The 13,709-nt window shown below is 39.3% G+C and overlaps 1 protein-coding gene across 2 annotated transcripts in view; it reads left to right on the top strand.

Annotated features, from left to right (window-relative positions):
* The window catches only part of LOC143293851 (glyoxal reductase-like), a 21,823-nt gene extending 8,114 nt beyond the window's left edge, over nucleotides 1-13,709 (top strand). For both annotated transcript variants that reach the window (XM_076605142.1, XM_076605141.1), the window contains 2 exons: nucleotides 10,025-10,118; nucleotides 11,326-13,709. In XM_076605142.1, the coding sequence (XP_076461257.1) occupies nucleotides 10,025-10,118; nucleotides 11,326-11,471 (240 nt within the window). In that variant the 3' untranslated portion in view covers nucleotides 11,472-13,709. The remainder of the gene's footprint in view (nucleotides 1-10,024; nucleotides 10,119-11,325) is intronic.

Raw genomic sequence — 13,709 nt, 5'->3', positions numbered from 1 at the left:
TCAAGTAGGGTAATTTGGGGCAAGGAGCCCAGTCAGGGTCAAACGCCCACCCCCAAAATATTGGAGATCATGTGACACGGCGAGCAAATGACACTCTTACTGCTTCCGCTTGGCAGCTGGGAAAACACACCTCAACACAGAGGCCACTCAGAAGTCAGATTTGTTTTCCACATGATTTGATTGTTTTCACCTTGATTTCTGTAAAACCCATGCTGTTGAAATTTTGATGCCAGCGTCTGTTCTTTATTCAAAACAAAATTTGATAATATTTTTCTGTGAAAGGAATGTGGCAGTTGTTGAACTGAAGTGTTGAAACCGTTTTGTCTCCCTTGCATTTTCCTGGAAATTCTACCATAGTAATGTTTTCAAACTGGGGCAAAACACCTACAAGGTGCTGGGGTAAAACGCCTACTAGTGGGCTTCTGCCCATTCACTGGGCGTTTTGCCCCCTGTGATTTGGAATGGATAGTGAACTCTTTCTTTGTGCTTCTTTCTGACTTCTTCAAGTGTTTTGCTTGATGAATATTAAACAGCATTGCTGTACTTGTGCATTCTTGCATATAAAATACAAAAAGAAATAATGATCATTTTTACAGGCCATAAGACCCATGTGAACAAATGGGTAGACAATGCCAACTATAGGGTATTCAAGCTGATTTGATTTTCAGCTATGCACTATACATATATGTCTTGTTTTTTAATTGCTGGAGGTAACCTTGCACTTGCAGTTATGACCTTTAAGCATTCCGTAATATCAATTCTTAATTAAAAAGTCCTACCATGTGATGTGTTTGAGCAGAGCAACTAGATCTTGAAATTGGAAGGGAATCTGTAATAACAAAGGAGAACATATATTTTTATGCAAAGATGTGTATCTTGGGCAGACAAAGTAAATGGCATACTTCTTTCATTTCGTATCTGTCACACTGGACACATTATGGGTTTACTATTGGTTTCCCAAAGCTAGATATGCTGTTCACAAGTAGTTTATTGCACCTTGAAAGGCAAAGTGCATTCATAATATGCGTGTGTGTGAAAGAGAGAGAGAGAGGGTGGGGGGAGGAGAGGGGGAAGGTTTACATGCAGATACACCACCTTCAGAACAGTCTTTTTTTTTTTTTTTTTTTTTTTTTTTTTTAATGATTTAGTCTGTCCTTTATGTCATGAAGCCCAAAAAAACGAGGTGCACTTTGTTCTTTGCTGCCCAGCACTAAAACATGTACGTCAAATGTTTATAAAACCTAAGTACTACAAGCATCCCTCTCTGTTCAAGTTGAATTTTTTTTTTTTTTTTTTTTTTTTTTTTTTTTTTTTTTTTTGTACCCGGACTTTCTTGGGTCGACCACCGTTTTATTTTGTATATAAATCACACAATGCCAAATAAATAAATAGCGTTTATGGAATAAATACGACTTTTCACTCACTGATTTTGGGCTTGTTACAATAATATTGAAGGAAGATGTACAAGTCATACAATTAAGTGTACAAAACTTATCTGGTTTTTTTTTTCTTTTTTTTCTTCACCTTCATTCATACACAATTCTAAGTCTGTCTGTTTCTTCATATATGGACAATCACGTTGCAAAACTTTAGTGTTGGAAGATTGTTTGGTTTGTCTGGGGGGTGGGGAGGGGTTGAGGGGGCCGGGGGGGGGGGGGGGGGGTTCATGCTCTGGTGTGCTTTCTGTGTGCATATTTGTCTCTTTCTCACTTCTCATTTGATCATTTGACGTTATTTGTAGATGGAAGTGTTTTTTTCCATGTGAATTCGTCTTGTTTCAAATTCTCGTTCAAAAATAACCTGTAAGGAAAAGACTGATTTGGTCTTTTTATAGATACTGACACACATTTTACCCACTAAAATTATATTATTGATATACGCATAATTTCCTTTTAGATATGGTGAATTTTCAATCCCAAACAGGATATCTGATGCTGACAGTTTCAAGTGGACACTTGTTTCTGTTAGTAGTTTTTGTTCAATATACTTCCAGAAGTTGTGTGTTACTGGGCAATCAAAAAAAAAGTGTTCAATGTAATCTACCAAATCTTTACAATAGGGACATTTATTGTTTTCTGCTACTTTCATTTTGTTTAGAAGGATATTGGTGGGGTAGATGTTGTGTAAAATTTTCCAGTGCAGAACTCTTAATCTAGTTTCTTTTGTTATATCTCTCGCTATAGACCAGATTGACCCGAGTAAGTGGATACCAAATTTTCTGAGCCAGAAGTAGTATGCGTTGGGAACAGTTTTCTCTTTGTTTACGAGTGTATTTTTTTTAATCTGTTTTAAATTTGTGTTGTACAGGCTTACATCACATTTCTGTGTTTCATCCTCCTTTTCCCCTCTTTCTATCCATTGAAGCCATGCCTTTGGTATCGAATTTATCAATGCGTTATATTCAAAAACAATGCCTGCTTTGTTTTTACGCACTATATCCTGTATCTCTCTTAAAGACAACACTCTATTTTCCCTGAAATTAATTATGTCCTTTACTTGTTCAAGACCTTTCTCATTCCAAGATTTGAAGAATAATAATTTGTTTTTATACTTTATCAAGGCGTTGTTAAACAGCAATTGGGAGTGAAAGTTGTTACTTTTGATGTCTGAAAGTGATTTTAACGGCCTGCTGTCAAGATACGAACTAACTACATCTTTCCAAAAATCGTTATCTAACATGTTCAAACCTATTAGATCTTTTGATCTACAATTTAAGAGAAACACATTTTCTTTAACAAGTTTATCCATGTGCCATTTAGGGATCACACTCCAGTTTTCCTTGGCTGTCGCCCCAAACAGTTTCCCTGCCCATTGTAGGTGAAAACATTTTTGGAGCTGGATCATGTTTATCATGTTCAGACCACCTTCTTCTACACTCGCTTCCATTACTTTTCTTTTTACTTTCTCGAAAGCTTTCTTGTTACTGTGTTTTTTCTGCCACAGAAACTTGTACAGAATTGAGTTTATTTTATTCAGAACCTCAGCTGGAAGGCCAATCGACTGCATAACGTAAATGAACTGACTGACAAGAAATGATTTTATCACGACTACTTTCCCTTGAATACTTAAGTCACGTTTACTCCACTCTTTAATGAGTTTGTTCACTCGATCAATCCTGCTTGTCCAGTTATCTTCAATGTCTTTGGCCATTCGGTTACTTTTGAAATGGATTCCTAATATCTTTATTCTATCTACTGTTGAGAATGGAAGATTTACCTCTCTTTTCTGTCTACCTAGTCTTAGTGCCTTTGTTTTATGTTCATTCATTTTCAGTCCAGAGAATCTTTCAAAAGAAGTAAAAATGTTAAACGATCTATTCATGTCCTCTATATCTCTAAGAAACAAGGTTGTGTCATCCGCCAGTTGTTTTACTTTTAAATGCACATCCTCATTTCTCTCGGATCGAGGGGTTACAATTCCCACTATGGGACTGTTTCTTATTTTAATAGCTAATAATTCAACAGCTAACACGAATGCCAAAGGTGAAAATGGGCATCCTTGTCTAATACCACACAGCACGTCGAAAGGTTCAGATATCCAACCACCATGATTAACAGAACTTGTACAACCTTTAAATAAGACAGTAACCCATTTTTGAAAGACTGGTCCAAAACCAAAGACGGAAAAAGCATTTACCAAGAAACTTTTTGATATGGAGTCGAATGCTTTAGAGTAATCTACTGCTAATAAGTATCCCGCTTTCTTTGTTTTATTCAGATAATTAATAACGTCATCAATCGATCTGATAATTGTAGATATGTTTCTGCCCTTAATGTAGCCTGCTTGATCTTCATTAACTAAAGTGTGAACAACGGACGACAGCCTTTCTGCTAGTGTTTTTGCAAGTAGTTTGTAATCTGTATTGAGTAGGGTTATAGGTCTCCAATTATTTAGCTTATCTCTTTCTAGATCTTTTCCTTTGTGTATCAATGTTATAATTCCTTGCTTCTGAGAGTAAGATAGTTCACCTTTATTAAAGGATTCTACGAAGGAATTTGTCACAATACTGCCTATTTTACACCAAAATGTTTTAAAGAATTCTACTGTAATTCCATCACAGCCTGGGGCAGACCCGTTCTTCATTTTCGCAAGTGCATTGCTCGTTTCTTCTAAGGTGACAGGTCCCTCACACACAGCAGCATCCGTACCATTCAAACGAGGGAAATTTTCATCTGCCATAAATATATCAGTTGCTTCCCTTACATCTTCTTCTGCTGTTGTCTGACTATATAAGTTTTTAAAGTAAGACACCTGTTCAAGTAGTATTTCTCTTTGATCTGTTATAACTTCACCAGTTTCTTTACTAAGTCTTGTTATAATTTTCTTTTTGGCTCGAGCTTTTTCTAAATTACAAAAATATTTTGTGTTTCGTTCACCCTCCTCAATCCACTTAATTCTTGATCTAACTTGTGCCCCTCTCGCTTTTTCTAATAGCAATAATTCTAGATTTTGTTTTAATTTTAGAAATTGAGTCTGTTTGTTTTTGTTAGAGGGATCGTTTACTAAGTCTTTCTCAACGTCTGAAATTTGTAGCTCTAATCTCTTCACGTTATTCCGTTCTTTACATGCTACATTTTTACCAAACTCACTGCACAAATTTCTGATTTCAATTTTGCAACATTCCCACTTTTTTAAATAGGAAATATTATCACTGACATCATAATTTAAATGATTATCTAGCAGTTCATTCATTAATTTGACAAACTCTGTGTTCTTAAGATAGCTATTATTGAATTTCCAGTATCCTGGCCCACGGGAAAAAATATTCTGATTAAGCTCTGTAACAACCGTTTTGTGGTCCGAGTTAGGGACTGTCCGATGCTCACAAGAAACACAACAATGCAGCATACTGTGTGATGTGAAACAATAATCGAGTCTTCTGGCTATAAATGGATTTGTTCTGTGCCATGTGAAATCTTTACTATTAGGGTGTAATGTTCTCCAAAGATCAACTAGTTCTAATGTACTGACTGAATGCTTAAACGCTTTAACTTCTGATTCTCTATGAGGGAGACCTGCAGTATTATCAAGAGAGTTGTTGAGAACACAATTAAAATCACCAAACATGAGAAAATGTCCGTCAATAAATTCGCTAAACTTTTCTTTGAGCATACTGAAGAATGCTATTTTATCCGATGATTCATTTGGAGCATACACATTGGCTAACATAAATTCATAATTGTCATACGACACTGAAACAACTAGTACCCTGTCTTCTGTTGTTTTCAAACTAACTTTACCTGGGAAATGCTTTGCTACTAAAATAAGTTCTCCCCTACTTCTATTTGTGCCTTCGTTAAAGAAAATAGTTCCACCCCACTGTTTCTCCCAAAATGGTATGTCTTTGGCTGTTACATGTGCTTCTTGTAAACAAATAATGTCAAACTTCTGCTCTCTTAAATAACGAAAGATTGAAATGCGTTTAAACTTATTTTTCAACCCTCTTACATTTAAAGATGAGATCAATAACTTGTCCATTGTGGGGGTAAATCAAAATTCATTTTATAGCCTATTGATGAGTACACACAAGATTAACATCGATAAAACATAACACATAAAATTAATCACTATTCAGTCTCATAGTCCGGGGGCGAAAACCAAAACCGTCTTTGACACAGAGGACAGCAGCAACACATTACCGACAATTCTCGGCAGTCACAGGCTCCGGGGCATGAACGGGGGGGACTGGGCTACCTGATCGTCGGTCATTCCGTCGACGATGCTTGTCGGTCCTGTCCCTCGGGCTGCGGCGATCCTGGGACCGCTGGCGCTTGGGGGTCTCGGACCTGCTGCGATGCTGGTCGAAAGAGAAGAGGGTGGACTGACGACAGCTCGGTCGGCTTCTGTCACCCCGGTCACCAGCTTTGCTGCCGGAACATCCAGCACCTTTTGTGGAAGAGTTGGATGCTGGAGATGTGGCTGTGACAACAGGAGCTACCGCTGCATTCTGGATGTCCGAGTGCACCCCTCTGTCGTCTCCCTGCTGCTGCTGGGCATGCTTCTTGTCTGCTGGGTTCCCTGCAAACTGACAGGCTGCATCACCTCTCTTATGTCCAGGTTGTTTACACTGTCGGCACACAACTTCTTTTGTGCACTGTGAGACATGATGGTTAGACTCCAGGCATCGTGAGCAGAATACTGTTTTTTTAACTTCTTTCTGCTCTTTGTGGTAGATTTTGGCATTAAATATATTCACTTTCAAGATCTTTTCAAGGGGAGTGGGGGGAACGGAGATGAAAACAAAACGCCGCCCAGTTAAGAAACGGGTTAACTTGTTGTCCTGGTCCCTAGCCCTTTCGTATTTGACATCGGATCTGAGTTCACATCCTATTTTAGTGAGGGAATGTTCTATTTCCGAATCAGCCACGGATATCGGAATATTGTCAATCCACACCTTTGTGGACAGTTTTTCTTCTTCTGAGCCATCCCTAAGAATGTAAGGATTTGCATTAGAGGCCTGTATCACAGTATCTCTCACGCGCATACCTTTAAGAAGGATGTCTGTACGAGCCTCCTTTGTTGCAGGGTAGACACGCCACAAGCCTCGTATCTCCTGTGCCCCAAGGATGGTGCCTTGACCAGCAGCACGCTCCGCCGCCAGACATATTTCCAATACCGTTGGACGAGAGTTGACCGAGTTGGGAATGTCTTTCTGTCTTATGAATACTGGTTTGATTGTCGAAATCGAAGCCGAGTGCGCCATTTCTGTTACACTGAAGTCGAATGACACCAAAGGGGGGTAGAGGGTGGGGAAATAAATAAACGATGACTGCGATCGACTTCTATGGAAGAAACAGCGGCGCAGAGCGATCGAAATCCTTCCAAACGTAGACTGTGAATGACGGCCTTCCAAACGTAGACTGTGTATGACGGAGAAAAAAAAACTAAGTCCAGAAAATCCCTGAGCTCAGTTCGCGTTCGGTTTGTTGAGAGAGCGCAGTAAGCGTGTCCGCACGGCACGAGAGCCACTCACCGAATCACCTTCAGAACAGTCAACGAGTGGTTGTCCATTCCCATAACCACATGTAGCATCTGGGCCTTCTTTGTATTCCAGTCAGCAGATCAGGGCCATTTTTCATGACATCTCCTTTCCAAAAACTGACATTCAAAAGGCCAGTGGGCTTACAAAAAGCCGAATCAGTGGCCATCATAACATCTCCACTGTACAAAGCAAACTTTCTTGAGAAACGGGCAAAGGCAATTTTGTGAGGCTTTTCATCTCTTCTGGAGTATTGGCCGTCAACAACAGACCACCACAATCCCCTATCCTAGCTGTGTCTTTGCCTCTATCTGGCTCCAGGTAAGGTCCATCTTCTTGGTGTCTGCCTGGCGGTGTCTTCATCAAGTGTTCCTCAGTCACCCTATCTTTTTCTTCCTTTGACGGTTCCATGTCAGGGCCTGTCTGGTAATGCTTGACGATTATTTTCGTAGCATTTGCTTCTTCCATCCTCATTTTCTTCTTCAAATTCCTTTCAGCTGACAGTTGTGTCTTCTTCCATAGGTCAGTGTTGCTGATCTTGTGTGGCCAGTGGATCTGGAGAATTCTTCTCAGACAGCTGTTGATGAATATTGGCACTTTGTTGAATGTAGTCTTTTTTCATCCTCCAACACCCAGTACTACACAACAGCACAAACATCATGCTAGAATAAAAGAACTAAATTTTAGTTTATTTTTACGGCACCCAGGAGCTCCAGATATTCATGAGCTGTATTAAGGCTGCTCTGGCCTTGACAATCCTTGCTTTGACATCTGCATCTGCACCATCCTGCATGTCAGTGGTGCTTCCAAGATAAGTGAAAGATTCCACTTCATCCAGTACCTTACCTTCGAGTGTGACTGGCTCAACACCAGTTGCATTTGTTCTCATGATCTTCATTCTGTGCATGTGGATGTTGAGGCCTACTTTTAATGAAGTGTCCACTGGTCTTCTTTTTCGCTTCACTTGTCCTTTAGTCTGGATGACTGTTGGGGCACACAGATAAGTTGTCAATCACCTACCTCCATCCTTCTCTGTTTTCTGCTTCCCTAAGGGCCTCGCTCAGACCTCAAACCTGTCCATTCTAGGATGTTGTTTTTCCCATCTCTTTTTCTGTCCGCCTCTCCTTCTCCCTCCCTCTTTGTACAGCGCCCAGCAGGATCGTATTTGCAAGTCCTGTTGATCTTGTGATGTGCCCATATCGCCTCAATTTGCGTTTTTTCACAGTGGTGAGAAGATCTTGATAGGACCCAATGGTTTGCTTGATTATGTTCCTCACTTCTTCGTTTATATGATCTCTGGTCCACTAGTACTGTGGTCTTATCCTTCATCTCCAGCTCGTTATGGGACAGCAGGGAAAGATCATCCGCAAAGTCCAGGTCATCCATCTGCTTCCATAGTATCCATTGGACTCAGATCGTTTCTTCTATGTTCTGTGAATGTTTTCAGAATGTAATCAATGTTAAGTAGGAAGAAAAACGTAACAGGCAGTTTTGCCTGACTAACTTCAGTCTTGACCTGAAACTGTCTGGTGAATGACAGTGGATGACTCTGCAACTCATTCGGCAAAGAAGACTTCTTCCATGTAAAAAAGACACCTGAGCAGCAGAGCAGCATGGCTGAGACAAGGAAGAAATATGGAAAAACCACCCAAAGAAAACTGGAAGACGTGAATGACAAAGAAGAGGATTGGTCCTGTGTAATATGTTGTCAGCCATACAGTTGCACCAGTCCTCATGAGGTGTGGGTGTAACACATAATGTGCCTCCAGTGGGTGCACGATTTCTTCAATTTGCCCTTACTGCAATTCTAGTGTCACTAATTAATTTTGCAGAGAGAGCATGTTTATTTGATTACTGGAGGTAGAGTCACAAGCTGAAAGAATGAAGGGTGTGTAACAGTGAATGAGAGAGAGAGCAATGAATAAAGCAATAAGCATTGCCAGTTTACTTAAGTAGGCCGATTACAACCTAAATGCAAAGTTTATATTCCATTGAGTATGAGTTTGTGATTAGATCAAGGGGCAAAACACCCGAAATGTGGGGGCAACATACCTACACTAGGCTCTTTGCCCCTCGCACGAGGGCATTTTGCCCCATGTATGGGGCAAGAAGGTCAAAAAATTCTTTTTAGCCGATCACCTCTTACTTATTATTGCTTGTTTCAATCTACAGTTGCTTGGGATATGTTGTAGCGTAGTTGGGCCTCAAACGTTTACACTCAGTTACAAAGTGTTGTGGCTTCATTGAGAAGAGAAATCGTTTTTCTTGCTTTAGGGGCGCCTCTTGCTGCTGATAACTATACTTTAATGAATAACATGCTTGGTCTTGTGGCCATAAGTTTTAATCTGAACTCCCAGATCTAACACAGGCAACTCAAACCACAACTAATTTGTCTCCACTTAATTAACAACATGCTTGGTTGTGTAGTCCCGGGTTCGAATCACGGTGACGGCGCCTGGTGGGTAAAGGGTGGAGAATTTTATGATCTCCCAGGTTAACATATGTGCAGACCTGCTAGTGCCTGAACCCCCTTCGTGTGTATATGCAAGCAGAAGATCAAATACGCACGTTAAAGATCCTGTAATCCATGTCAGCGTTCGGTGGGTTATGGAAACAAGAACATACCCAGCATGCACACCCCCGAAAACGGAGTATGGCTGCCTACATGGCGGGGTAAAAACGGTCATACACGTAAAAGCCCACTCGTGTGCATACAAGTGAACGTAGAAGAAGAAGAAGAAGTTGTGATCTTTGCACCATGTACGTAATTCTTATACAATTAAATGTTTGTGTGAAAAATTATATTCAGCATAGTTGTGTGCCAGACAAATTATTCTATATTGACACTGATCCAGAAAGTTTTATGAACATATTTCGAAATTAGGTCCATTTACAAGTTCTAGTGACACTACACTTTTTGTGCCTGGTTCATAGCATTGCCTAATGACCGGAGTATCTTGGCACTTTGGGGGTTAATGTTCTGGAAAATTGTATATCTTGTTTACCACTTGATACACATAGATCTCTGGGTCATTTTGCTTTCAGTTGCTGTATGACAGTACAGTGCAAATGATTGCAAGTCAGTACAACAAAACTCCAGCTCAAATTTTGCTGCGCTGGGCAGTACAGCAAGGTGTTGGTTAGTATGAACATTTTTTGTTTGGTTTCGTTTTGATAGGGTATTATTTAACATTGGGTGTAAATTTATTTGTATCATACATTGTTTACTTACCAGCTCACATACAAGTATGCTTTCACATACACATGTGTGTGAGCATGTACTCATACATGTGTTCACATACACACACACACACACACACAACTCATACAAGCTGTGGCACTAATAACATACACACACAGTTACCCTTTTTCAGAGGCTTGCAATGTTGTGGAAGTTTCTTTTGCTCATGTTGTCTTTCATTTTCATGATTAGATTCAGCTAACAAAAGCTCAATTACATGTTCTTGGATTTTAAAGCCAAATGGCCAAACAAGTTTATTTTTCATCATAACGTGTCAAAAGTCATGATTTGACAAAAATATTAGCTATTTCTTAGTGTCTGATGCACACACACACACACGCACACGCACACGCACACACACACACACGCACACACGCACACACACACCCTGCATTTCACATGTGGATGGGGTTGATGACTAGATCTTCAGGTAAGTGGTTGTTGATTGCACAACTCTCTTTAATCATACTGCATTTGTTCAAGAGACAGGGCATTGACTGCTTTGGGGGAAAAGCTATTGACGAAGTGATTGGTTTTTATCCTTATACTTCTGTACCGATGACCAGAGGGGAGCATCACAAAAATCCCAAAAGCTGGATGTGATTCATCCTGGCTGATTGATTTTGCTTATTTGAGTAGCTGCTTATATGTTGTCTAGAGAAGGTAGATCAGCCCCGGTAATCTTGGTGGCAGTTTTTATGATTCTGTTCAGGGCTGTGACTTCTGCCTTGGAAATGTTTGCGTACCAAACAGTAATAGCAAAGGTGACTGCTCGGTAGAAATCATCCATGATTTCTTTTCTAATTCCAAACTTTTTGAGGTGCCAAAGAAAGTACAGGCGCTGTTGTTTTTTCTTAACAATTTTTTCCGTATTTTTCTCCCATTTCAAATCGTTGGAAATGATCAGCCTGAGAAATTTAAATTCGCTGATGATCTCTACTTGCTTGTCTTTAATGACAAGTGGTGAGGGGTCAGATCTGGTCTTCCTGAAATCTAAAATTAATTCTTTTGTTTTTGATATGTTGCGTTCTAGTTTGTTGATTTCTTCAAAATGTAAACAGTTTGGAGACAAATGTGTCACCATATTTCTCATGCTTGTTTGCAGGTGTCTTACCAAAATCCACAAACAAGAAGCACATTGAAGAGAATGCACAGGTGTTTGACTTTGAACTGAAAGAACACGATATGCAGACTTTGTCTGGGCTGAGTTCAAACGTTCACTACTGCTGGGATCCTTCTCTTATAACATGAGGTTCTGATGTAAAGGTGTACAGGAGGAAATGTGTGTGTGTCAGTGTGTGTGTGTATCAGTGTGTGTGTGTGTCTGTGTTAAATGGAGAACTTGAAGTGTGGATGAGGAGGATGGGGTAAGGGACAGGGAACAAGGAATAGATGGGAGAATGATGTGTGAGGAGACGGAGATGGATGCAAATACATTTTCTTTTATTTCTTTTTTAACCATTCTGTTGGCTGGCTCATATTCCAAGAAGTGTTTCACAGTGTTTTTGTTGTTTTTCCTGGCAAGAACATTGAAAAGGCTGCCAATTCCTTGCTCTTTTTTTTTCTCATTTCCTGTTCTCTCTTTCCATATCACAATTGTATTTTTCAGGTGTGTTTAACATCATTTGCAATCAAAGATTCAAAGAAATTTAATCCTTTTGCCCCTTTTGTGGTGTGGAGGATACAGTAACAATACATACTCACTGAATCACAACTTCAGTCCAACGATGTCTGACAAAAACGCACACCCACACGCGCACACACACACACACACACACATGTGCCAATGATATGATTTGCAACAAAACAAATCAAACCTAAACATACTGACAAGTGTGTTTTAGATGTAACAAAAGTTACACACCCTTTCCAAGTTTTTTAAAATTTACTTAGATTAAGTTGTGTTTTCTTCGCAGCACTGAATAAATTGCATAATCAAGTTAATGAAATCCGCATAATTACTATCTCAGGTTGACTGCAATAAATTGTTCTTATGTATATATAGCTTGGTAGTGCTTATTTATATATTTTAAAGTTCAAGTTAAGCCAAAAGTGTTGTTTTCCTCATCTCTGCAATGAACTTCTTTGATGCTACCCTCCTCATTCTCTCTTTCTCACCATGTTTGTGTGCACAATCATTTTCAAACAAAACAACTGCAAAGAAAAATAAAAAAACAGCAAGACAAGGAACATTTCTGTGGCATTTATTAACAACCATGCTTCAGGTTCATTCTTGAGATAAAACTGGCCTTGTGTAGTACCGGTGGAAATGTTAGGTTTTGGAATTCATTGGAAGGGGAACTCAATTTTTCTGTGTTTAGACCAACCAATCAAAAACTAAAAAAACCAAATGGAATAAATAAATAAATAGATAAAATAAAAAGAAGAGAAAAAAAAGTGTTTGATGCTGTGACCATTCCATTCTTCATTCTTGAGGTACAAAAAGTCCAACACGCATTCAGTACATTTTTCATTATGAATAAATACCTTTTGGAAACCAATTACATGACAAAGAAAAAACAACAACAACAACATTGTTAATGACAAAAGGATCATGTTTTGATGACCAGTTCCTGTTGATGTTGGAACTAAGCAACACTTTCTTAAACAAATGTCATTTGTCTAACACGATCTAAACCTGTGGTAGCAACTGGTTCAGAAGTATTTATGCAAAATTATAAATACAACCTTGAACAGTGATCTGTCAGGTGTTTTTTTTTCAAAACATAAACTTTCCGATGCCGAAAATGAAATTTAGCAACAACGTGAATATATTCCAAATGACAAACAAAGTGAGCGAAAAAAATTCTACAATCCAAAATGTCATGAAAAAATCAGAAAGCCCTGTGATAATGTATGCACTCTGTGAAAACCTGAAACTTGACTTCTGAGCAATTTCGTTGTGCACAATTTGGTCTTCAAAAGAACACTGCAAATTCCACAGCAAATTCCATGTCAAAAGACAAAAGTCAAATTTTAACTGGTCAGTCACAACAATGAAATGACTTTTCATCTGTCCTTCCACTGTTGAGCAGTCCTTCAAAGATGCTGAATGGTCATAGAGCATAAAACTTATCAAAACATTTATAAAAGGGAAAACTTTGTAGTTCAAAACAGACTCAAAATGAAAGTACTTTCCCACAGCCATTGCAGGCAAAACTGCAGTTCGGCAACATGATGGATCGTGAGGTTTGTATCATGTCCACATGGTCATCTCATTGCCATAGTTAAGAATTCCAAGAAAGAGGGACCAAAAGAAAAAAAAAGTATCTCCATTTTCACACCTGAAGCACACTCTCTTACATGACTCTACCCTGTTGTAGTACAAATGCCAAACTCCTCAGTCATGCAGAGTTCCAACTGGTAAGACTTTTTCCCCCTGGGGAATTTCACACATACTTATGGTCAGTAATTCACTCCATTCAAGGCATGCATGCGGAACACAGCTCCCACAGCATTTCCTGTGGCAAAAAAAAAAAAAAAAAGAAA

Source organism: Babylonia areolata, chromosome 19, assembly GCF_041734735.1.
Source record: "Babylonia areolata isolate BAREFJ2019XMU chromosome 19, ASM4173473v1, whole genome shotgun sequence".
In the NCBI taxonomy this organism is placed as follows: Eukaryota; Metazoa; Mollusca; class Gastropoda; order Neogastropoda; family Buccinidae; genus Babylonia; species Babylonia areolata.
Note: the sequence above shows the minus strand (reverse complement) of the source record. Positions and strands in the feature narration are given on the sequence as shown.